Source organism: Pseudophryne corroboree, chromosome 5 (genome assembly GCF_028390025.1).
Source record: "Pseudophryne corroboree isolate aPseCor3 chromosome 5, aPseCor3.hap2, whole genome shotgun sequence".
Classification (NCBI taxonomy): Eukaryota; Metazoa; Chordata; class Amphibia; order Anura; family Myobatrachidae; genus Pseudophryne; species Pseudophryne corroboree.
Window position 1 is genome coordinate 90,393,405 of NC_086448.1, and position 26,534 is coordinate 90,419,938.

Genomic DNA, 26,534 nt, shown 5'->3' on the forward strand with positions numbered 1-26,534 from the left:
TCGGATCACACACAGGGGATATATAGCAGTAGTGTACGGCAGTACACAGCCCCTTATAGACAGAGAACACCTGTTCCACTTCCTATACACAGCCACAGTATGCTACTATGCAGAGCTTTAACACAGTGTCAGCACACACAAGCACCCAACTCTCCTGCAAAACAACCCTCTGCTCTCTCCTGCCCCCCTCTGCTCTCTCCTGCCCCCCTCTGCTCTCTCCTGCCCCCCTTTGCTCTCTCCTTGCTTGCTCCTTCCCTAACAGCACAGAAGGAACACGTCCTTAATGTGTACTCTCCAAGTCCAGAGTGAAGATGGCGCCAATCACCCGGACTATATATAGAATCCAAAATATAGACGCACATTGGTCCTGATTCGGATGTGCACAGAGTGACATCTTACACCACAAAGTACTTTATAGCAGAACATAGGTCTGCTGCCATTTGGAGGGTGGGGAGGGGGCGGGGACAGGGACAGTCTCTGTTTCTCAAACCGGAGGCATGTTGCCGCTGTTACAGAGAGGGGCGTTGCCAGGATATATGTTCTATTAGAAGATGGGAATTTCCTGGCCTCCTTGTAGCTCCTGCGGCAGCTGGCTTGCGTGATCCCATGGGTCACGCAGCAGGCTGATGATGTCACAGATGATCCTATACGGCGTCTTAGGAGGCAGTCTGGATCGGTAATGCAGCAGGAGGTGTGACGCCCCCTGCTGAAATACCATATTAGCGCTATCGCAGCTGCTTCTATGTAAGCATAGCACCTCCAACCGCACCTATATGAGGCCATTGCCAGGGAACTGGAGTCATTTACAGTAGGTAGCAGTTGCTACCCCAAGAGGTTTACTGTTTGAATTCATATCTAAGTTTATAAAACAGAACCAACAAAACTATATTATTTATAAAAATGGCCGGTTTTCTCTTTTATTCTAAAAAATCAAATAAAACTTCACGTTTATAACAGCAGGGAAGCCAGAGCCACAATGCTTAGCGTGCATATATATGGGAAATAAATTCCTGGTAGATTTATTAATGTAAAATGACACACTGTGCTTGAAATGCACAGTACCCCCATCACTAATAGCTCATCTCTGCAATGGCTTTATACTGTCAAGATTAGCTCGTCATAGTTCACATAAATTAATGATGTCTTGGGGAATTGCCTTCAAAAGAAGCAATTAATGTTTGCATACAGTCATTGCTAATTTATATATTGGCATTAAAAAGGATATGGACAGAATTCATCATCTTTTCTTCCTCCTGTTTTAGCTACTGACAGTTTTCCTGACGGCTCTAAATTTTCAACTGCCATTATATCATAAAGTTGGTATAATCTGAAATATTAACAGGGACAAAGGATTAAATTGTAGTGGATATAGGCCAGCATTGTTGCCTGTTGTTGTAACGGAAAGCATTAACATAACTATTTATGGTGTTGATGTTAATAACATCTGCCGCATCATTTCTAAATAAAACACTAATGCCCTTATTTATCAATGAGTGATAAATTTCACTGTGAGTGATAAATTGCACCAGCCAATCCGCTCCTAACTGTCATTTTTCAAACCCAGCCTGTGACATGGAAGTTAGGAGCTGATTGGCTGGTGCAATTTTCACTCACATTGAAATTAATCACTCTTTGATAAATAAGGGCATTAGTACCAACCACTTTTCCGTGATTCCCAATATTTGCACTGTCTATATCAGATCATGGGTGTGGCTGCATTACAGTAATCATGATCACTGCCCCCTGTGGGTGTGCCTAGCGCTTAAGAATAAGGGCTGCCCTGACCTTGGATTGTCCATCAAGAGTTCTTCCATCGATGGTCAATGGTTTCTGACCATCAGTAGAAAACCATTAATAGTTAACACAAAGGAAGCACATGTGCATACCTCAGCCGACATCCAACATCAGACCTCCTCTGCCAATATGCACTATCTGTGGTCCCCCATCAATGTTATAAATACCATCACCATAAAACCTTTTGATGGACGTTAGCCATCGATGGCCATCCCTACATACCCTCAACCATTTGGGTGTGGTATACAAGATTTACAGTTATTAGGTCTACAGTCATTAGGTCGAGATACAAAATGTCAACATGTACAAAAGGTTGACATATGAAAGGTCGACACACAAAAAAACGGTCGACACACGGGTTGTTTGTTTGCATTTTTGGGGTTAGTGTTGATAGTTTTTTCATCTGGGACCAACTTTTGTAGAAACGTGTCCCCTCGCTAAGCTTCACGTACTAAAGGTTAGGATTTGTGACATGGATAGTCAAGGATGGAAAAATTAAAAAAATCATGAAAATCCCTCCAAAATGTGTCAACCATTTGAACCGGTCGTCATTTTATATGTCAACCTTTTGCCTATGTTGACCTGATGTACGTGTCGACCTAATGCATGTTGACGATATGCTGTCGACTTAGACATTGTAGATCTATAGTCCGGATCTCCAACCACTCTACCCGACTCCTAAAACATCATTGAATTGTTAGTCTGTATAGTGGTTAAGCAAGTGGTTCCCAAATGTGTCCCTCAGAGCACCACAGCAGGCCAGGTTGTAGGTATATCCCTGCTTTTGCACAGGTGTTATAATCAAACTGACTTAGCTGAGGTACTAATTAAGTCATCTGTGCCTAAGCATGGATATCCTTAAAACCTGGACCGTTGGGGTGCATTGAGGACTGCATTTGGTAACCACTGAGTTAAGCAATAGAAAATATAATAGCTGCTTTAATTACATAAGGCAGGAAACAGATATTCTCTAAGGTTTTTCAGTCCATAACTCTTTTCAGTTTGGAAGTCGGTCTGTGTAGAGGTGACCTCTTTGATGCCTGTGCATTGGCGTTTCTATCATGGGTGCAGTGTGTGCGGTGCACACGGGCCCCTGTGTCCAGGGGGGTCCACACCACACACACTGCACCAGTGTTGTTGTAATACTTACCTTTCCGGAGTCCCACGATGGGCGCTGCATCCGCACTAAAAATCCCACGAAAAATGGCCGCAGCGCATGCGCAGTACGAAACTTGTCTCCGGACCATGGCCGGCGCCATGTTTCTGGAGACCTGCACATGTGCAGTAGACTCCAGCACAGTGCCGGAGCCTTCGGCGCCATGGAGCAGAGGAGGCCCACCCGGAGTCTGCACACGGGCCCCCACCTCTATTAAAACGCCCCTGCGACTGCCTAGAATTCATTCTGCAGGTTGTGGTCATCTCCCCCTTTTTGTTTTGATTGCCCAGCTGCGATCTGCCGGTTCTTACTTTAATGGATGAGGGGAAATTGCAGAGTGAGTACTGGCAGGTGCTAAAGGGAATCTGATACAACATAGGGGGTAATTCCAAGTTGATCGCAGCAGGATTTTTGATAGCAATTGGGCAAAACCATGTGCACTGCAGGGGGGGCCGATATAACATGTGCAGAGAGAGTTAGATTTGGGTGGGTTATTTTGTTTCTGTGCAGGGTAAATACTGGCTGCTTTATTTTTACACTGCAAATTAGATTGCAGATTGAACACACCCCACCCAAATCTAACTCTCTCTGCACATGTTATATCTGCCTCTCCTGCAGTGCACATGGTTTTGCCCAATTGCTAACAAAAATCCTGCTGCGATCAACTTGGAATTACCCCCATAGAGTAGAAGCTGTAATTGCTGTATAACATTAATAAATACGCATGTGTGTGATAGTTTAATGTGGACAATATAAAATCTAAAGATGTAGCCACACTCATTGTGGCTACATCCTACCGTGATCACGCCTATTTCATGTACGCAGGGCCGGTTCTTGGGATTGTGGCGCCCCGGGCAAAGTATAGGGGCGTGGCGTCAAATGGGGGCGTGGTCAGTTACGCCCCCATTTATGCCCCTGTAGCGACGCTGAAAAAAATAAAAATAAAAAAAAGTATACTTACCATCCCCGTTCCTGATCCAGACCGCTGCAGACCTCCTCCGCCAGCGCCGCTTTTCTTCTCTCCTTTCCTTGATCTATGGGAGAGACGTTATTACGTCTCTCCCATAGAACAGCATAGACACTAGAGGTCAATTATGACCCCTAGTGTCTGTGCCACTATGCTGTGCGGTGCGCAATGACGTCATCGCGCACCGCACAGCAAAGGTCCTCTCCATGAAGGGAAACTAGACCGTAGCGTCTAGTTTCCCTTCATGGAGAGGACCTTCGCTGTGCGGTGCGCGATGACGTCATCGCGCACCGCACAACTAAGGTCCTCTCAATGAAGGTAAACTAGACGCTATGCGTCTGGTTCCCTTCAAAGCAGGGGGCACAGCTGGGCACTGCGGGGGGCACAGTGGCGGATCTTGCCCTGGTGCGGCGCCCTCTGGATGGCGCCGGCGCCCTCCGGAAGGCGGCGCCCCGGGCAAAAGTACTGCTTGCCCGTGGCAAGAACCGCCACTGCATGTACGCCTGGGTCTTAGACGCGCACGCAGCCCATTTGCATGGGTATAAGCGGCAAATGCCGCAGCTCAGCACGGTTAGGCATGGGTGTGCCTAGCTGCGCCGAGAGTGTTTGTTTGTCGCACATGTAGCCAGGGTGAGTGTGGCTACATCTTTACATCACAATATTAGATGGCACCTTTGTCTTTGTACGATTAGGTCCGTTGAGCTATAACAGACGTCCACGCCAACGAAGCTGTGGGCAAACGCTAGTATATAATTTATTTATTTAACTTTAACAAGGTGCAGTAACAATTTATCCATGTATGTGCACACACATGAATCAGAGGCAGATTTAGACTTCATGGGGCCCTAAGCAAGACACCAATTTTGGGCCCCCTTCCTTAAACAATACTCAGATTGTAACAGGCAAACAGGCCCCCGCTCAGTCAGTACATGTGTGTATACTGGCCCCCCGGCAGTGTATATAACCCCCCCTCCCCCCCACCCCGTACCCCTGATTGTAGCAGGCAGATGGTAGTTGTACTAGTGTACTTAAAATCATACTGCAGGCACTGGGCGAACGCAACCGCGGCGCCAGAAGACGTGCCTTACCCTCTTCAGTCATCACTTTTCTCTGGGCCTGCCCCGGGCCAGCTCCTCTCTCCATGCGTGTGCAGTCATATGTGCATGTGCATGTGTCATGACATCACATCCACAAGACACTAAGCAGGACACAGGCGAGCGCGGGAGCCGGTAACGCGCAGCTATCTAATCACTGACATCCTGCCAGGAGTATTCAGCCAGCCCAGCGCTCTGACATTTTTGGTGGAGCTCGTGGTCCGCCGTAAATCTGAAATGCCATGATTCAGCCCTGTCGTTGGGCCCCCTGGGACTCGTTGGGCCCCCTGGGACCTGCCGGGCCCTAAACAGCCACTTTGGTTGCCTAGTGGTAAATGCGCTATTGATATAAATTGTGAATTCGGTCGATTAATATGTCCTTTAATGTTCAGGATCCTAAATAATGTTTGGTGCCGTTATTTATAATCCATAGTAATTTCAAAGACTAATGAAAGGTCCTCTCTGTTTCAGCTTGCTACTGAAATCCTGGAAGGCCTTTTAGAAGAAGACGATGAAGTAATACAGGTATGTTAATCACGCTCTCACTTCAATGCCACATGTTTATTTTTATTTTATTGAACATTTAGCAAAATAGTACACGGTAACCCCAAAACCGCAAATTGGTCTGTGATCACCTACGGTAGGTACCCTCCAAGTACAGAGTCTACAAAATAGGAAATATTTCCTTCATGTACAAAGGCACAAATTCAGATGCAATACAAAGACAAGGAGTAGAGAATACATTTGTGGTGCCATAGGATACCTATTATGTGCCAACAGTATGCCAGTACCACTATAGGGCTTCATGATCCTAGTCCCCTCTCTACCCCATCTTTATAAGATAAAATCAATAGACTTGGCAAAGTCCTGAGTCCACAGCGAAATGATTTTAGTATATACAGATATGTCCTCATACATCATTGCTGCAGTCGCGCCAAAAAGCTCCTCCTAGAGCGCCAGGTCCCGTGAGACTCTGCTAGTGTCGGTTTTTGCGGTTTTTTTTTTTATCAAGGCATCTTAGTCGCAGGTCAACACATGCAGGACATACCAGGAGACACTGCTGATTAATTGGTTATGTGACACCTATATATCTGTGTGCGACTGAGGCTCTGATGCTGTACACGGTGCAGCAGCTGCTGCTTTTTTCTAATGCAAGTTCTATTGTGCTCCGTACACAGGGGGTAGTTCAGACTTGATCGTAGATATGCTAAATTTAGCACATCTACAATCATTTTCACAGACTTGCGCAGTTACAAAGGCATCGCACGGCGGTGATGCTTTTGTATCTGAAGAGTAGCTCCCTACCAGCGCAGCTCCTGGCAGGGAGCTACCCATCGCTCTCCACCACACAGTCCGGGCACCCCTGCGTCACCCGAACCGAGCCCCCAAAACGGCGACCCAAAGCCGCCGGCCGCCCAGCGAACTCCTCTGCCTGTCAATCAGGCAGAGGCGATCGCTGGGCTGAGATGCCGATTGCATCTCTGGCATGCGCCGGCGCACTGTGGCGCCTGCGCAGTTCAGACCTGATTGCCCGCTGTGCGAAAATGCACAGCAGCGATCAGGTCTGAATTAGCCCCACAGTCTCAGTCACACACAATATACAAGTGTCTTGTATCAAATTAATCAGCACAGTCTCCTTGTGCGTCCTAGTCACATTGCGTTGTGACTAAGGCGCATGTTTGGAAAATAAAGACGCCAGATGCTAGCAAAGTCGCTCAGGACCTGACGGCTCACTCACACACGGAATCTCGCGCTGCGTGGCGTATTGAGGCTGGGTGTGTGAGGACACATCTGTAGGAAATAAATTAGGACTAACCATTAAATCAAATTATCTACAGAGTGGTGCACTATAAACACAAGCAGTGTAGGTCTGGCCTCTTCTCACTAATAAGTTTCCTGTGCATGGTGGGCCATCCGATGAATACGCTCTGCTCCGTCTGCAATTAAACAACTGTTTAGGGAACATCCGCACCGTCGCAGTCATCTGCATACAATGCCTTATATCTCTAACCTATTCCAGCCTGTAAGGCAGTAAAGCACATTCTGTTTAGAACACACCACACGGTTCAGAACAGATTTGCTTTTCTTCAAATTGTCTTTGTTTAATGTTCTGCTTGAAGAAATCCTCAGCGAGACCAGTCAGTGCCTTTTTATTTTTTCATTTACTCTTATTTTTCCAAAGTACTTCAGCACATTATTCCTGATCTTACCTTACAAGCAATCCATTTTCACACATTCATCTTCATTTACATTTTTTTCCTCCCAATTTTACAACCGTCATTCTTTTTGTGGAATAGCTCTTATGTACCTAATAATGTTGTATGTAGAAAGCGCTCAGTTCAATGCACCATTGTACACTGTAGCTTGTACTTTCCACCTTTATATTGTACATTGAGTGGAGAGAAGGACGGTTGGGTAAACACAGAAAAATAACCTTTGTTTGGTTTTACTGCACATATTACTGTACATGTGCTATATTCTGTGCTGTCTGCTGGACTGTAAATGAGAGGGAGAGACTGACCATGGAGATTCTAGCATTTTCCCCACTGGCTAGCTTTCTTGCCGTCAAACTAAAACAATCCGCTCAGTGATATTTGCCGGTAGGTGGAATTACAGGTGCCTGCAAAAAAACTCACGTTGATCGATCTTGTACGAAACTATCTCAGCAGGCAGAAGATAAAAATAAATCTTACCAGGATCGTCTTCTGTTTAGCCACAAGCTTATTGCTCAGTTTCCTACTGTCCTGAAATGTCAGATGTACCTCCCTGAAGGAGCAATCCTTTCCACATGAAGGCCATAGGAAGGAACGTTTTTTTTGCTCCACTTGTTGGCCTGCTATTTTCATGGGCTCCTGTGCGGATTGTTTTAGGTTTTAAACATTCAATGTGAAAGATCCTCAAACCAAGAGGATGAAGATTCTATGGACTTCTGAGGCCAAGAGGCCATAGGAAGGAACGGGATTCTGGGAACCAAAACCGTATGAAGATGGCATTGGTTCCTGCAGGATTACTTTGAGAACTGTAGGTTTTCTTTTTTTTTCTGAATACTCTCCACCCCCATCTGGCCCCTAATAATGAATGAGCCCATTACTAAAAATGTGAGGGAAACTAGCGTTTCCGCATGTGTAACAGGCTCATAACGAATGATGAATAAGCCTGTTTTGGCTCAATATTTGCCCCAAACCCCGTGAATCATGGTGCTGGGAGCCTAGTGCTGTGGGAATGGTTCTATGACTCAGGAACTGGTAAATTTGTCAAAAACAGAGGGTAAAATGGATGTAGCAATATAAAGACTAATCCTGGAGGGAAACCAGCTGCAGTCTACTATAGATCTAGGATTTGGGAAAAGACTTATACTCCAGGAGAACACTGACCTAAATTACACAGCAAAACAACACGTTGAAGTGGCTGAGACAGGAAATATAATCAATGTCATGGAGTGGTCCAGTTAAAGGCCAGACATCAGTTCCTTATAGAATCCGTGAAATGATTTCAAAATTGCTGTTCACCAACATATTTATTATTTATAGTTACAAAGGAGAAAAAAAAAAGCTAAAGAAATATTCAGAGGCAGGAATGGAGAATACATGACGTAAGTAGAGCCGGGAAATCAACTGATATTCGTATTTAAAAATCAATTGAGCAACCAATGCACAGAAGGCAGCCGCACCTGGGTGAGGTCAAGGATCTAGCACAGGAGCCCATGGAAGCAGCAGGCCAACAAGAGGAGCACATGGAGAAATCTTTATAGTTTGATTTTTCATTTGGCCTTACAGAGTCTTTGTCAGTGGTAAGAAATAAAAATCAATTTTGATTTCACAATGTACAAAAGTATAGTGTTAAAAACAGCAAAGGAAATGAATACTTCTTGCACACACCGGGCCATGTTCAGGAATGTAGTTAAATCTCATATTTACAAACATATCCAGTGTTCTTGGACCTCTGTGCGTGCAGACCTGGGGTTGCAATATCGCTCGCAGTGCCTCAAACGGTGCAGCGCGATTGACATGCTGCCAGCATTAGGGGACAGCAACACGCAGCGTTCCCAGAAAACGGGGGCATTTTTTGGGCGTGCTGAAGCCAGAGGCAGATGCAGCTTCCCCGGTGAATTCCCTTCTAGTCCCGATATGTCCTATGTTCACGTAGAGTGATCTGATGCTGCATCTTCCAATGCAATAGAGGATCGCAGAAGTTGGCAGGAGACGTCTGTTTACACAACACGCCTCCTGCGGAATTAGCATATTATTTCACAGCCGCTGACGGGCGGCTGAGTGATCAGCGCTCATCTTTGAATCAGGCTCACTGTACTGTACTGTATTATTTACCATAAATGTCTGTATAACATACATTTTGTATTTATCAAAAATGTGTCACAAGTTTTTAAACAAAATGACGCGTTGACCAATTTTACTACAGCTTTAAAACTTGGGGGTCAATTCAGTTAGGTGCGCGTTGATGTGCGCTGTCGGTAAACGCACACATATGCGGCCCCCCATAGGGCTGCATACAAAAATCTGGCAGCTAATGTGCTTCAGCCTGCGTTTCCACAACATTGCTAAGCCAATTCGCTCCTAATTAAATTGACCCATTGGAATAACCCCTTTAATACCTGCATTTGCCCCTGTCGCCGTTAAAGTCTCCTGAAGCTGGGTATGTTAGTAGTACACTGAGATACTGTACTGACGCTAGACATTTCCTAACCATTCCATATTTGATTGAATTTTCCCCCGTATAATGGCCAAATAAATTTTCATGATAAATATGCCAATAGACTCCGATTCATATTGGTGCTTCGCAGTTCACGTATGAGATCCACTGTAACATTTTTTTTTTTTTAAACTAATATTTAACTTTTTATTGTTATATTTTTTAATCGAACTTGGAATACAAACTGACTGCTTGATGTTCGCCATTCATGTTTGTGGTCTGCCTTCTTAAGCTGGGTACACAGGGGAGGGGTCCTGGGGTGGACACCGGTAATGAGAGGTGCGACCCTGCGGAGACCTTTCAGTAGAACTGCCTACAAAGAAAAAGGTTGCAGGTGCACAATTCAAACATTACCAATTTATTAATAATAATCATTGCAATAAAATTTAACATTTTGAGCGAGGTTCTTCGCATAGTTATGGCCATAAGTAACGGCTTGCCCACCGCGTCCAGGTGACTTAATTAGTCGGGCAAGTCCCTAACATTTTGGGGGGTACAAATCCTGGGCGCGGGACCTCCAAAAATGAAGCAGCTGAGTGACCCCAGGGCAACACAAAAGTGAAAAAATATATAGTGAAAAAGTGAAAATAGGTTAAGGGTGTCACGCGGCTGCTTCATTTTGGGTGGTCCTGCGCCCAGGATTTGTACCCCCAAAATGTTAGGGACTTGCCCGACTAATGAGGTCACCTGGACGCGGTGGGCAAGCCGTTACTTATGGCCATAACTATGCGAAGAACCTTGCTCAAAATGCTAAATTTTATTGCAATGATTATTATTAATAAATTGGTAATGTTTGAATTGTGCACCTGCAACCTTTTTCTTTGTATGCAGTTAAGCTGGGTACACACTGGACGATATATCGCGGGTGCGTCGGCACAGCTGGTGGGCGATATATCTGCCGTACACTTGCTGCAGAGGCTGTCGGTGACTGACATCACAATGCCAGCCCGGTTGTGACACCAGGCATAATAGCACAACGGAGGAAACAATTTGCAAGTGTGTATGAACTGACCAGTCGTCAGATAGGTCAGTTGATCAGCCGGACAGCCGATCCGCCATCCTAGTGTGTACCCAGCATTACACGCCAAAATTTATTGAAAATGGCCTTGAACAGGTTTGAGTCAGCTGACATGTACAATGCACCATGAACCCTGCTTAGTCATGTGAGGATCAGTATGATATCCCAGCTGTTGGGATCCTGGCTGTCAGGAGGCCGACACCAGGATCTTGACAGCTGGGATACCGGCGGCGAGCGCAGTGTGTCCCCTCACGGGCTTGCTTTGCTCACCACGCTTCGAGTCCACTAGTGACCTTTGGTCACCACCGGGTTATATATTCCCCCTCGGGTGGTGGCATGGACCACGACCGGGTGGTAGCATGGACCACGACCTGAGTGGGGATTTCAGCCGGCGGTCGGGATTCTGACCACTGGTATTTCACCAGGTATTGGGATTCCGGCGTCGGTATCCTGCCAGCCGGAAAATTGAATGCCTCCCGTCATGTGCATATCAGCTTGATCATAGTAGAACCGACTCAGCATTTTTAAATTCAACAAAGAATACTCGGTTAAATATTCTGTTGGAGCATTTTTATAGAAAATGTAGACTTAGTACTGGCACACCCAGGCAGCCCCCGGAACACAGAGTTAATTAAAATGGTGAAACCTTTGTCAAACGTATAAGACAAGTGCTGTAATATACACACGCAGTATATCCCTCTCATGTACTCGTCCCTGTTTCTGCATGTTCTGTTCTTACACTGATAGCAGCCACTGTCCTATATCTAAGCTGTAGAATGTCTGTTTATGATGGTTCCAGCATTCTTCTTCATCACGCAGAGCTCAAAGTTGCAGAGATTACAAAAAAATAATAGGAGTAATATGTTAGATCTAGTGCAGCCTCACAGCGGAGCAGCCCCCGGAGGACTGCAGGTTACAGTCACAAAGTAGCCATTGTGTGCATTTTGCCAATTAGATGTTGTTATTCCTGCAGTGTCAATCCTTTATTATTTTCACTTCCCTTATATAATGCAGCAAAACACAAAATGATTCATTTACAGCTGAGATTATTTGGTGTAGATGTTTTCTAGAATTTCAGAGATCAACATTTAATTTCAGATTGCAGAATTGGGCTTGTTCTGGATGGTAGAGTATATAGTATACCCTCACAGGCGTATCTACAGAGGAGGAGACTCTGGCACAGTGCCAGAGTCTACAGCACATGCGCAGGTCTCCGGAAAAATGGAGTAGCGGACATTTTTTTTTAGACCCGCGCGTGCGCTGTAGACTGTGCCAGAGTCTCTAGTGCTCTCTCAGAATGCTAATAGCGCTGCCGGTTACGGGACTCGGGAGAGGAGGGGGCCCACACACAGACACCATTAGATGCCATAAAGGCAAGTATAGAAGAAATGGGTGCAGGGTGTGAGGTGTGGGTCACCTCTGGACCCAGGAGCCCGTGTGCTTCGCACACACTGCACCCATTATAGATATGCCACTGTATACCCTGTTACCCTATATGGTTACTGTACTCCCTAAGCTGCTTATATTGACCTGTGTGAGGCAGTGTGGCTATGTGTATGTTCCCTGTGAGAGAGAGAGTGTGTGTGTGTGTGTGTGTGTGTGTGTGTGTGTGTGTGTGTGTTCCTTGGGAGAGGCTGTGACTGTATATGTGCCTGGTCAGAGAGAGAGTATGTGTGTATACCTGGTCAGAGAGTGTGTGTGTGTGTGTGTGTGTGTGTGTGTGTGTGTGTACCTGGTCAGAGAGATCACCTGTGTGTGTACCTGGTCAGAGACAATGCCTGTGTGTGTACCTAGTCGGAGAGAGCACCTGTGTGTGTGTGTGTGTGTGTGTGTACCTGGTCAGAGACAGCGCCTGTGTGTACCTGGTCAGAGACAGCGCCTGTGTGTACCTGGTCAGAGGCAGCGCATGTGTGTGTACCTGGTCAGAGACAGCGCCTGTGTGTACCTGGTCAGAGACAGCGCCTGTGTGTACCTGGTCAGAGACAGCGCCTGTGTGTGTACCTGGTCAGAGGCAGCGCCTGTGTGTGTACCTGGTCAGAGACAGCGCCTGTGTGTGTACCTGGTCAGAGACAGCGCCTGTGTGTACCTGGTCAGAGACAGCGCCTGTGTGTACTTGGTCAGAGAGAGCGCCTGTGTGTGTACCTGGTCAGAGACAGCGCCTGTGTGTACCTGGTCAGAGAGAGCGCCTGTGTGTGTACCTGGTCAGAGACCATGCCTGTGTGTGTACCTAGTCGGAGAGAGCACCTGTGTGTGTGTGTGTGTGTGTGTGTGTGTGCGTACCTGGTCAGAGAGAGCACCTGGTCAGAGACAATGCCTGTGTGTGTACCTAGTCAGAGAGAGCACCTGTGTGTGTGTGTGTGTGTGTGTGTGTGTGTGTGTGTGTGTGTGTGTGCGTACCTGGTCAGAGAGAGCACCTGTGTGTGTACCTGGTCAGAGACAATGCCTGTGTGTGTACCTAGTCAGAGACAATGCCTGTGTTTACCTGGTCAGAGACAATGCCTGTGTGTGTACCTGGTCAGAGAGAGGTCGCCTGTGTGTGTACCTGGTCAGAGACAGCGCCTGTGTGTACCTGGTCAGAGACAGCGCCTGTGTGTGTACCTAGTCAGAGAGAGGTCGCCTGTGTGTGTACCTGGTCAGAGACAGCGCCTGTGTGTGTACCTGGTCAGAGACAGCGCCTGTGTGTGTACCTGGTCAGAGACAATGCCTGTGTGTGTACCTAGTCAGAGAGAGGTCGCCTGTGTGTACCTGGTCAGAGGCAGCGCCTGTGTGTACCTGGTCAGAGGCAGCGCATGTGTGTGTACCTGGTCAGAGACAGCGCCTGTGTGTACCTGTTCAGAGACAGCACCTGTGTGTGTACCTGGTCAAAGACAGCACCTGTGTGTACCTGGTCAGAGACAGCGCCTGTGTGTGTACCTGGTCAGAGACAGCGCCTGTGTGTACCTGGTCAGAGACAGCGCCTGTGTGTACCTGGTCAGAGACAGCGCCTGTGTGTGTACCTGGTCAGAGACAGCGCCTGTGTGTGTACCTGGTCAGAGGCAGCGCCTGTGTGTACCTGGTCAGAGACAGCGCCTGTGTGAACCTGGTCAGAGACAGCGCCTGTGTGTACCTGGTCAGAGACAGCGCCTGTGTGTACCTGGTCAGAGGCAGCGCCTGTGTGTGTACCTGGTCAGAGGCAGCGCCTGTGTGTGTACCTGGTCAGAGGCAGCGCATGTGTGTGTACCTGGTCAAAGACAGCGCCTGTGTGTACCTGGTCAGAGGCAGCGCCTGTGTGTGTACCTGGTCAGAGACAGCGCCTGTGTGTGTACCTGGTCAGAGGCAGCGCCTGTGTGTGTACCTGGTCAGAGGCAGCGCATGTGTGTGTACCTGGTCAAAGACAGCGCCTGTGTGTACCTGGTCAGAGGCAGCACCTGTGTGTGTACCTGGTCAGAGGCAGCGCCTGTGTGTACCTGGTCAGAGGCAGCGCCTGTGTGTGTACCTGGTCAGAGACAGCGCCTGTGTGTGTACCTGGTCAGAGACAGCGCCTGTGTGTACCTGGACAGAGGCAGCGCCTGTGTGTACCTGGTCAGAGACAGCGCCTGTGTGAACCTGGTCAGAGACAGCGCCTGTGTGTACCTGGTCAGAGGCAGCGCCTGTGTGAACCTGGTCAGAGACAGCGCCTGTGTGTACCTGGTCAGAGGCAGCGCATGTGTGTGTACCTGGTCAGAGACAGCGCCTGTGTGTACCTGGTCAGAGACAGCGCCTGTGTGTACCTGGTCAGAGACAGCGCCTGTGTGTGTACCTGGTCAGAGGCAGCGCCTGTGTGTGTACCTGGTCAGAGACAGCGCCTGTGTGTGTACCTGGTCAGAGACAGCGCCTGTGTGTACCTGGTCAGAGACAGCGCCTCTGTGTACTTGGTCAGAGAGAGCGCCTGTGTGTGTACCTGGTCAGAGACAGCGCCTGTGTGTACCTGGTCAGAGAGAGCGCCTGTGTGTGTACCTGGTCAGAGACAATGCCTGTGTGTGTACCTAGTCGGAGAGAGCACCTGTGTGTGTGTGTGTGTGTGTGTGTGTGTGTGTGCGTACCTGGTCAGAGAAAGCACCTGGTCAGAGACAATGCCTGTGTGTGTACCTAGTCAGAGAGAGCACCTGTGTGTGTGTGTGTGTGTGCGTACCTGGTCAGAGAGAGCACCTGTGTGTGTACCTGGTCAGAGACAATGCCTGTGTGTGTACCTAGTCAGAGACAATGCCTGTGTGTACCTGGTCAGAGACAATGCCTGTGTGTGTACCTGGTCAGAGAGAGGTCGCCTGTGTGTGTACCTGGTCAGAGACAGCGCCTGTGTGTGTACCTAGTCAGAGAGAGGTCGCCTGTGTGTGTACCTGGTCAGAGACAGCGCCTGTGTGTGTACCTGGTCAGAGACAGCGCCTGTGTGTGTACCTGGTCAGAGACAATGCCTGTGTGTGTACCTAGTCAGAGAGAGGTCGCCTGTGTGTACCTGGTCAGAGGCAGCGCCTGTGTGTACCTGGTCAGAGGCAGCGCATGTGTGTGTACCTGGTCAGAGACAGCGCCTGTGTGTACCTGGTCAGAGGCAGCGCATGTGTGTGTACCTGGTCAGAGACAATGCCTGTGTGTGTACCTGGTCAGAGAGAGGTCGCCTGTGTGTGTACCTGGTCAGAGACAGCGCCTGTGTGTGTACCTAGTCAGAGAGAGGTCGCCTGTGTGTGTACCTGGTCAGAGACAGCGCCTGTGTGTGTACCTGGTCAGAGACAGCGCCTGTGTGTGTACCTGGTCAGAGACAATGCCTGTGTGTGTACCTAGTCAGAGAGAGGTCGCCTGTGTGTACCTGGTCAGAGGCAGCGCCTGTGTGTACCTGGTCAGAGGCAGCGCATGTGTGTGTACCTGGTCAGAGACAGCGCCTGTGTGTACCTGTTCAGAGACAGCGCCTGTGTGTGTACCTGGTCAAAGACAGCACCTGTGTGTACCTGGTCAGAGACAGCGCCTGTGTGTGTACCTGGTCAGAGACAGCGCCTGTGTGTACCTGGTCAGAGACAGCGCCTGTGTGTACCTGGTCAGAGACAGCGCCTGTGTGTGTACATGGTCAGAGACAGCGCCTGTGTGTACCTGGTCAGAGACAGCGCCTGTGTGTACCTGGTCAGAGGCAGCGCCTGTGTGTACCTGGTCAGAGACAGCGCCTGTGTGTACCTGGTCAGAGACAGCGCCTGTGTGAACCTGGTCAGAGACAGCGCCTGTGTGTACCTGGTCAGAGGCAGCGCCTGTGTGTGTACCTGGTCAGAGGCAGCGCCTGTGTGTGTACCTGGTCAAAGACAGCGCCTGTGTGTACCTGGTCAGAGGCAGCGCCTGTGTGTGTACCTGGTCAGAGACAGCGCCTGTGTGTGTACCTGGTCAGAGACAGCGCCTGTGTGTACCTGGTCAGAGACAGCGCCTGTGTGTACCTGGTCAGAGACAGCGCCTGTGTGTGTACCTGGTCAGAGGCAGCGCCTGTGTGTGTACCTGGTCAGAGACAGCGCCTGTGTGTACCTGGTCAGAGACAGCGCCTGTGTGTACCTGGTCAGAGGCAGCGCATGTGTGTGTACCTGGTCAGAGGCAGCGCCTGTGTGTGTACCTGGTCAGAGGCAGCGCATGTGTGTGTACCTGGTCAAAGACAGCGCCTGTGTGTACCTGGTCAGAGGCAGCGCCTGTGTGTGTACCTGGTCAGAGACAGCGCCTGTGTGTGTACCTGGTCAGAGGCAGCGCCTGTGTGTGTACCTGGTCAGAGGCAGCGCATGTGTGTGTACCTGGTCAAAGACAGCGCCTGTGTGTACCTGGTCAGAGGCAGCACCTGTGTGTGTACCTGGTCAGAGGCAGCGCCTGTGTGTACCTGGTCAGAGGCAGCGCCTGTGTGTGTACCTGGTCAGAGACAGCGCCTGTGTGTGTACCTGGTCAGAGACAGCGCCTGTGTGTACCTGGTCAGAGACAGCGCCTGTGTGAACCTGGTCAGAGACAGCGCCTGTGTGTACCTGGTCAGAGGCAGCGCCTGTGTGAACCTGGTCAGAGACAGCGCCTGTGTGTACCTGGTCAGAGGCAGTGCATGTGTGTGTACCTGGTCAGAGACAGCGCCTGTGTGTACCTGGTCAGAGGCAGCGCATGTGTGTGTACCTGGTCAGAGGCAGCGCCTGTGTGTACCTGGTCAGAGGCAGCGCCTGTGTGTGTACCTGGTCAGAGGCAGCACATGTGTGTGTACCTGGTCAGAGGCAGCGCCTGTGTGTGTACCTGGTCAGAGACAGCGCCTGTGTGTGTACCTGGTCAGAGACAGCGCCTGTGTGTACCTGGTCAGAGACAGCGCCTGTGTGTACCTGGTCAGAGACAGCGCCTGTGTGTGTACCTGGTCAGAGGCAGCGCCTGTGTACCTGGTCAGAGACAGCGCCTGTGTGTGTACCTGGTCAGAGACAGCGCCTGTGTGTGTACCTGGTCAGAGACAGCGCCTGTGTGTGTACCTGGTCAGAGACAGCGCCTGTGTGTACCTGGTCAGAGACAGCGCCTGTGTGTACTTGGTCAGAGAGAGCGCCTGTTTGTGTACCTGGTCAGAGACAGCGCCTGTGTGTACCTGGTCAGAGAGAGCGCCTGTGTGTGTACCTGGTCAGAGACAATGCCTGTGTGTGTACCTAGTCGGAGAGAGCACCTGTGTGTGTGCGTGTGTGTGTGTGTGTGTGTGTGTGCGTACCTGGTCAGAGAGAGCACCTGGTCAGAGACAATGCCTGTGTGTGTACCTAGTCAGAGAGAGCACCTGTGTGTGTGTGTGTGTGTGTGTGTGTGTGTGTGCGTACCTGGTCAGAGAGAGCACCTGTGTGTGTACCTGGTCAGAGACAATGCCTGTGTGTGTACCTAGTCAGAGACAATGCCTGTGTGTACCTGGTCAGAGACAATGCCTGTGTGTGTACCTGGTCAGAGAGAGGTCGCCTGTGTGTGTACCTGGTCAGAGACAGCGCCTGTGTGTATCTGGTCAGAGACAGCGCCTGTGTGTGTACCTAGTCAGAGAGAGGTCGCCTGTGTGTGTACCTGGTCAGAGACAGCGCCTGTGTGTGTACCTGGTCAGAGACAGCGCCTGTGTGTGTACCTGGTCAGAGACAATGCCTGTGTGTGTACCTAGTCAGAGAGAGGTCGCCTGTGTGTACCTGGTCAGAGGCAGCGCCTGTGTGTACCTGGTCAGAGGCAGCGCATGTGTGTGTACCTGGTCAGAGACAGCGCCTGTGTGTACCTGGTCAGAGACAGCGCCTGTGTGTGTACCTGGTCAAAGACAGCACCTGTGTGTACCTGGTCAGAGACAGCGCCTGTGTGTGTACCTGGTCAGAGACAGCGCCTGTGTGTACCTGGTCAGAGACAGCGCCTGTGTGTACCTGGTCAGAGACAGCGACTGTGTGTGTACCTGGTCAGAGACAGCGCCTGTGTGTACCTGGTCAGAGGCAGCGCCTGTGTGTACCTGGTCAGAGACAGCGCCTGTGTGAACCTGGTCAGAGACAGCGCCTGTGTGTACCTGGTCAGAGACAGCGCCTGTGTGTACCTGGTCAGAGGCAGCGCATGTGTGTGAACCTGGTCAGAGGCAGCGCCTGTGTGTGTACCTGGTCAGAGGCAGCGCATGTGTGTGTACCTGGTCAAAGACAGCGCCTGTGTGTACCTGGTCAGAGGCAGCGCCTGTGTGTGTACCTGGTCAGAGGCAGCGCCTGTGTGTACCTGGTCAGAGGCAGCGCCTGTGTGTGTACCTGGTCAGAGACAGCGCCTGTGTGTGTACCTGGTCAGAGACAGCGCCTGTGTGTACCTGGTCAGAGGCAGCGCCTGTGTGTACCTGGTCAGAGACAGTGCCTGTGTGAAGCTGGTCAGAGACAGCGCCTGTGTGTACCTGGTCAGAGGCAGCGCCTGTGTGAACCTGGTCAGAGACAGCGCCTGTGTGTACCTGGTCAGAGGCAGCGCATGTGTGTGTACCTGGTCAGAGACAGTGCCTGTGTGTACCTGGTCAGAGGCAGCGCATGTGTGTGTACCTGGTCAGAGGCAGCGCCTGTGTGTACCTGGTCAGAGGCAGCGCCTGTGTGTGTATCTGGTCAGAGGCAGCGCATGTGTGTGTACCTGGTCAAAGACAGCGCCTGTGTGTACCTGGTCAGAGGCAGCGCCTGTGTGTGTACCTGGTCAGAGACAGCGCCTGTGTGTGTACCTGGTCAGAGACAGCGCCTGTGTGTACCTGGTCAGAGACAGAGCCTGTGTGTACCTGGTCAGAGACAGCGCCTGTGTGTGTACCTGGTCAGAGACAGCGCCTGTGTGTACCTGGTCAAAGACAGCGCCTGTGTGTACCTGGTCAGAGGCAGCGCCTGTGTGTACCTGGTCAGAGACAATGCCTGTGTGTGTACCTGGTCAGAGGCAGCGCCTGTGTGTACCTGGTCAGAGACAATGCCTGTGTGTGAACCTGGTCAGAGGCAGCGCCTGTGTGTGTACCTGGTCAGAGGCAGCGCCTGTGTGTGTACCTGGTCAGAGACAATGCCTGTGTGTGTACCTGGTCAGAGAGAGGTCGCCTGTGTGTGTACCTGGTCAGAGAGAGCACCTGTGTGTGTACCTGGTCAGAGACAGCGCCTGTGTGTACCTGGTCAGAGACAGCGCCTGTGTGTACCTGGTCAGAGACCGCGCCTGTATGTACCTGGTCAGAGAGAGCGCCTGAGTGGATCGATGTTTGCATGATCTGAGTTCGATGCTTTATATATGTACCCAGTTGCTGACAGCTGTGATAGTTCCGGTGGGCTCCTCAATACAAGTTCTGGCACCAGTTGCATCAGCATATTTTCTCACATTCACAGCTACAACATCACAAATGCGGCAGCAATAGTGTACACCTATAAATCATGCCCTATCTACCCAGAGTACCTGTGTGTGTCTGTGTACCTGGTTCACAAGCGCGCCAGTGTGTGTGCACCATCTGTCCCAGCTACTGTAAGTTAGTAATATATATATATATATATAATGTGTGTTATGGAGCATATTCAATTAGCTGAGGTAAAATCTATGTTCTATGCCTATCGCATGGCACGCAGCTAAGCGTGCTCCTGATTACCGCACAATTCAGGTGTACACAGTGGTCGCGCTGTAACTTGCTATGATGCTAGCTGCATTAAATGTAGAGGGAAATTGGTAAATCAACCTGTACCCCCAGAAAAATGCTAATTAATGTTGGATAACAGTATAGGATTATTTTAGTGGTCATAAGAAAAGTAATAGGGCCTCTTAAAAGGTGTCAAATAGCTGATTATTTAATTTTTTTCAGAACATTGAAAAAAGAAAGCAAGTTTTTATTTTAAGCAAATTAAATGGTCTAGATGAATTTGGAGGGCATAAAAATGTAGGAAAGTTAATTTTTATATTATTTTAAACACCTAAAACACCTGTCCCATCATTACAGAAGCCTCATTTACCTGTCCCACATCAATTAACTTTTTAAAATGTTTTACCTTAGAGCAGGGATTATTCCGAACTCTTCAACTACTCTGGGGCGGTGAGAAAATGCTGCATTACATTCTATGGAAAGTTATCCAGGCTAAAATGGTGCAGCTAATTAAATGGGGAAAAACTTGCAGCTGGTTGCATTTAGCTGCGTTAACCCCTGTCAATATGCTGCTATATATATATTGATACCCACAGGCAAACAGGGGGAAAGGTGGGGGTTTCCAGTTGACTGGAAGCCCCCCTTCACCACAGCCTGGCAAGCGGCCACTACATGTAGTAGGGCAGAATGGAGCTGCGGCATCAGACTGTCCTACCAAGACGTGTGTGTGTGTGTGTGTGTGTGTGTGTGTGTGTGTGTGTGTGTGTGTGTGTGTCAGTGGATCTGAGTGCTCAGTTATTGCACCAGAGTGAGAATCTGCTAAGTGGCTTACTGTGATCGTAGGGCCAACATATGCATACCTCCCAACTGTTCCTATTCGTACACTGTCCTGCTGTCCCATCCACGGGCAGCAGTGACCCGCGGGTGGTGTGGGGGGGGGGGGGGGGGGGCAGTTGGGGGATCCTTTAATCAACAGCTGCTCTGCTCTGTATGTGCACAACATATATTCAGTGAGGTGAAGTAAGCTGGGGGCATCCCAGCTGTTCAGGGAGTGCTGGGCACACACCCAAAAATGCGGAAACTGGGTCCATGACGCGAGGCTACAGCCACTCGACCGAGGCCACATCCATCACACGAGGCCATGCAAGGGTCCCGAATCCCTACTGAGAAAAGTTGGGAGGTATGCATATGTCTGACATATTATATTACATAAAATGCACTTCAGGGCAGATATAGCTTGTTACATGCTAATTATGTATCCTTCATGGGCTGGCAGCACTCACTCTAACAGCAAACATTTGCAAACACCCCCTCCAGAAAACCTGCATTTGCCCCAACACCAGATGCTGGAATGTTTGCTGTTTCCCTTGTGTTTATTTACATAGGAGGTTAATGTCACTACATCCTCTCTGACTTATGCAGTGTCTGCATTGTCATTCACATTCAAGCAGTAATATTCCCTGCAACTAACACCTCTCTCTCCTTCTCACCTGCTGCTTACTGCCTGTAATGATGCACTTTGTGGCCCTTGTCTTGTAGGTATGGTATCTGCTGGGATGGGTCTGTTATCTCCAAGCCAAAGAGCCTGATGAGGAGGAAGCTTTCAAGGACTCTGCCAGGACGTATCTAAGGAAAGCCAAAAAGGTAGACAGCTGCTGTATGCATATCTTGATCTGTTTTCTCCCCTGTGGTTCTCCTGTCACTGAGAGTAAGGGCTTTGTGTACTCTACTTTTTAAATGAGAAATGTGCAGCAAGGGGAGAGCGAATCAACCACTTAACGAAAACAGCAGATACAGCAAGATATTTATTTGCGTTCATATTTATTTGTGAATGTTTTTTTTTTATTATTCAGTGCTCTGAAGTTGCATTTGTTCCTTTTCATTATGATCAAAAAGATTTGAAAATGGAGCTTGTGAACTAGCGTTCTGCAGACAGAAAGGGATTACATTACTGCTAGCCGTGACAAAACCTTGCTTATCTTTCACTTTTTTCCCCCTGAAATATATTTGCTTGGAAACAGAATGCTGTGTTATGTTTTTGTTTTATATTTATCTGTTATATTTTGTTTTCGGGCTGTGAGCGTTTACTGTTATAATGATAATCCAGTTTCAGGTTCAGTATTTAAATGGGCAATCCTGCAATGATAAGAGTCACTGTATTTACTGAATGTTGTAGAAGGTGGCTTTATAAATGAAGGCTAAGTCCATGGCTGCCTCCTTAAATATGGAGATGGTTCAATGGGGTGTCTATAATGGGTGCATGATGTGCGGTCCAGGGGGACCCACACCCAACACCCATATACAGTATTTCTACTTACCTGTCCGGAGTCCTGCATCAGCCAACACTGTGGACAGATATCAGTGGGAAAATTGTGTGGCGGCCATTTATCTGGTGATCTGCTCATGTAGAGAAGTCCCTGCCAGCAATCCCGGCGACAAGGGGGGTACATGGGGTACACCCATCCCAGGCCCAGAGGTTCAGAGAAGGCACAAAATGGGGCAGCGGTGCCTAAATTTGATTTACATGCTGCCCGCACCATCCCTCCATCTGACCATGCAACTAGCATTAAAAAACAACAAGGAAGCCGGCCAGAGTAACCAGCCCCCTCTCCTCCCAGCGACCTCCTCCCTGGGTTCTCCTGTCTGCTGGTCTGGTGCTTGCTGCGCATGTGCAATAGGAATAAATGATGGCGCTTCATTATGTGTGATGCTGCGCCGGCCCTTCTGTGCATCTCCCTGCTAACCAGCTGCCGCCGCCACTGAATAGCCAAAGCGGGCAAGACAAGGGAAAGCTTGTGGTGCTGCCTGACTGCAAGCCAGAAAGCAAGTTGCAGCAGCACCAGCACTGTCTCTCTGCTCTGCTGACTGCAGATGACCTCCCCACGCCTGAGGCAGCCACAGCAGCACTTCAAGAGAAACAAGTGTATGCTACGTTTATATTTTATTTAATTCGTTTTCAGTTTAATGAATGTTGGCTTAATTGTCTTTATTTTGGTGTCCCAGAGTGTCGGCCACAGTTTGCTGACTTGGTTTGGGAGCTGGCGGCAGCATGGTACGAGCGCATGTAAAGACCATATAGGGCTCCCCGCAGCATGGCATGGCTATAACATATATTGGCACACACAGGTAGGGAGGTTGTGGTTGTAGGGTCGAGGGTGGTGGGGACTCCCAGAAACATCAGTGTGCCGAGCCCCAAGATTTGTGTTGCCAGCCCGCCACTGGCGCCATGTTTCCGGAGACCTGCGCTTGTTCAGTAGACTATGGCACAAAGCCAGAGTCTACTGCACTGCTAGAGAGGAGCACAAGGGCCTTCTCCTCTCTTAAACCGCCCCTGCAATGGTTAGTCCCGATACTGGCACTTATCCCGGATCCTATGTTTTGTAGGTGTCACTAGGATTTTTGGTCAGTGACTGAAAGAATGATACATGAGTGCTAAAACACCGAACATTTTTTACTGCCGATAGCATGAAGACTTCATTTTGTTCTTGTTCCATTTTTTTTTGTTCTCTATTTTTTCAAAAGCCTGTAATAGATTACACAGTTCAATGAATAAAGAGGTGCTACATTGCTGAAAACACAGAAATAAAAAAGAAAATGCAGGTTGATAATCTTAACCCAAAGAACTTTTGTAATCCGAAAAAATATATAATAAACACTACAATATAACATTGAGTAAAATTGAGGTTCTTAGCACTCTTCTTCTCAAAAATGTAGGCCAACCTGCCTCGTCACAGTGACCTCATCAGGTGGGTCCCTAACATCCCTAATACTGACAACATATAAATATATCCAGGTCTTACCGATCATAGTGCCCATTCTAATATGTAGACAGTAAATGCACGGAACCTTACTAATAAAAAAAAACACCTAAGGGCAGGTGAGTGGGGTGCTAGAGTGTGCGCGGCATTTTCTTTTTTTTCTGTGTCGCAAGTCAATGAATGTCTGAGGATTTATAATTCAGTTGTGTAGTCACCTCTAAGGTGACTCTTTAAAAGTTATAAATATTAGAAAACACTATTTAGAGCTAGAATTTACTATAGCTCTATTGATCTGTAAATGCTCTATTATAATATAATATACTCTATGTGAGAGCTATTATGTCACAGGAGAAATCTGTACTACCTGGCTGTGAGCGTCTCCGTCTGGACGGGCGCACGCCCTATTCGCTTAAATGCAGAGCGTCTCCGTCCAGGTGGGCCCAGACAGAGACGCTTACAATGGGAAGCGGCTCTGTGCACTCCCGGCGTGACTAGGCGCACAGATCGCGTAGTCAAGCCGGGAGTGCACGCCTACAATCGGGCAGGCAAAGATAAGGAAGCTCCATCTGTACAGTATTCCAATAAGTCTTTCTCAAAGTTATTTAGCTCCTCTGCATCTGGGACAGAAATACTATGTACAGTACTGTGTCTTTTCTGCTGTATAAGTTTGTACTTATTTGTGTTTAAGGGTACACAAAAGGCAAGAAATAAAATACAGGTATGAATATGCTGATTGGAAGTGCTCAGTAACCTCTTTCTATAGAACTCTGGTGCCAGGTGCTTGCTCCTGCTCTCTCTCCCCCACCTCCCCACAACAGCTTCACGTTTCCTCTTTAGCCTTGCCAACTTACTCATACCTTGGCATGGCTCCACAGAGCATTCAGACATCCAGGGCTCCTATCAAATTCAAATTAAAACCAGGGAGAATCCCTAAGCCGTTATGCATGACCTAAAAGTATGTTCATGGAATGTTCGAGGTATAAACACACCTGCAAAACAGAGCAAAATGATTTCTTGTTTAAATCTGCAATGAGTGGACCTATCCTTTTTGCAAGAGACCCATTTAACTGATTGAGAACACCAAAAATTGTCTATGCTGGTGTGCATCTGCATCTTTAATTCTAAATCCTGAGGTGTTACCATATTGATTAAGAAAGATATCCCTATAAAAATGATTCGCCAGACCCAAATGGGTGTTATGTTTCACTGATTGGTGAGATATCTTATACTCTTTGTAATACACTGTATATGCACCAACAGATTCAGTATGATATCGCGGTTGTCAGGATCCCGACGGTCAGGAGACAGATGCCGGGATCCCGACAGCCAGAATACCGGTGGCAACGCTGCGGGCTCATTGGCGACCTTTGTTCGTCGCATTAATTTATTCCCCCTCGTGTGGTGACATGGACCACCACCCAAGTGGTGTTATACTCAAACCTAGATACTCCTTTCATAATAAGAGGTGATTTCAGTTTCATAGCTTCTCGATTTATGGATAGACAAACCCTTGCCTCCGGCCAATGTAGACCACGTAGATTTGGTATACGATATTTGCTGAAACGTTTACACCAGGCAGACATATGGCATCTCCATCACCCAGCTGACAAAGACTATACATTTTCTTTCGGCCCCACATTCCACGTTCTCCAGGAAAGATTACTTTCTACCTTCTTCATCTTTTGCTTCTTGAATTTCGGTTTCTAATATAGAGACGTTGGGGTTGACGGACCATGCTCTGATTTGGTTTAATGTACAGTATGCTCTCATGTAATTGCCAGTTGTATCATTTCCCCTCTTTTCTTTCCTCATCTACTAAATTCAAGGATATGTTGCAGACTGCTTGGAACAACTAAATGTTTTCCAATTCTCATTCTCCCCATGATCCTTACTGGCAAACTGCAAAAGCGGTACTTAGAAGTCAGATTTTATCTTTTGTCATTTTAACAAACACCAGTATGAGATGCTGAAGTCTGCTCAAGCTGGCATTTAAAACATTAAGTCTCCAGCAGATTAGTGACCGAAAGGTTATCAACAACAACAACAATCTATTCTATTTGCATGGCAATAAAAACAGTAGACTGCCCTCAAACGTACTACAAGGAGATAGGAGCAGTTCTCCTGTCTTGTCCCTAATGGATGATACCGGCATCTTGCATACCTCCGGTCTGGACATTGTAGATAATCTTTATTCTTTTTATTCTCAGCTGTACACACAAAGACCTATTGATGCAGCAAACAAAAATTTTTGGGGGGATCGAGTCCGCCTCCTGCAATTGACAGATAAGCAAATGGACATGTTGATGCAACCCGTTACTGAACTTGAGGTTATCTCAGCTATTAAGGGTCTTAAATCGGGCAAGTCTCCAGGTCCTGATGGTTACACAGGAGAGTTCTAGAAAGCTCTTCAGTTGTCACTAGGACTCCCCTTACCTAATCTTTACAGTTCTATGCGATCTGGAAGTCCCCTTCCAACTTATTTTAATGATGATGTCATTAAGGTTTTGCCTAAACCTGGTAGGGATCCTAACAATCCTGCCTCCTACCGATCAATATCTTTGTTAATTGTTTATTATAAGCCTTTTACTAAAAAAAAATAGCAGAGTGATATAGGCGGGTGATATAGGCGGGTGATCTCCTCACTGGTATATCCAGACGAAACTGGTTTTGTCATTTGCTGTAGAGGGGTCTCTAATATCCGCAAAGTTCTTGCTTTGTTACAACATTTATATGACTTTCATGAGAATGATTTACATATATTACTATAATTTGACACCAAAAAAGCATTTGACTTGGTGGTGTTGGGCCACCTATATGAGTCCCTCAATAGATATGGGTTCCCAACTAAAATTGTGTCTCTTATTCGCACCATAAATTCAGCTTCTTCCTCTCGTATAAAGGCAAACAACTTAATTTCCTCTCCCTTTTCAATTCAATGAAGTACCAGACGGGGTTGTCCTCTAACCTCCTTTTCTTACTAAATTC

General features: G+C 48.3%; 1 protein-coding gene across 1 annotated transcript in view; it reads left to right on the forward strand.

Annotated features, from left to right (window-relative positions):
• Window positions 1-26,534, forward strand: part of LOC134927261 (uncharacterized) — a 989,775-nt gene that overhangs the window by 791,101 nt on the left and 172,140 nt on the right. The window contains exons 9-10 of the mRNA XM_063921469.1: window positions 5,483-5,536; window positions 21,331-21,435. Coding sequence (XP_063777539.1) covers window positions 5,483-5,536; window positions 21,331-21,435 — 159 coding nt within the window. The remainder of the gene's footprint in view (window positions 1-5,482; window positions 5,537-21,330; window positions 21,436-26,534) is intronic.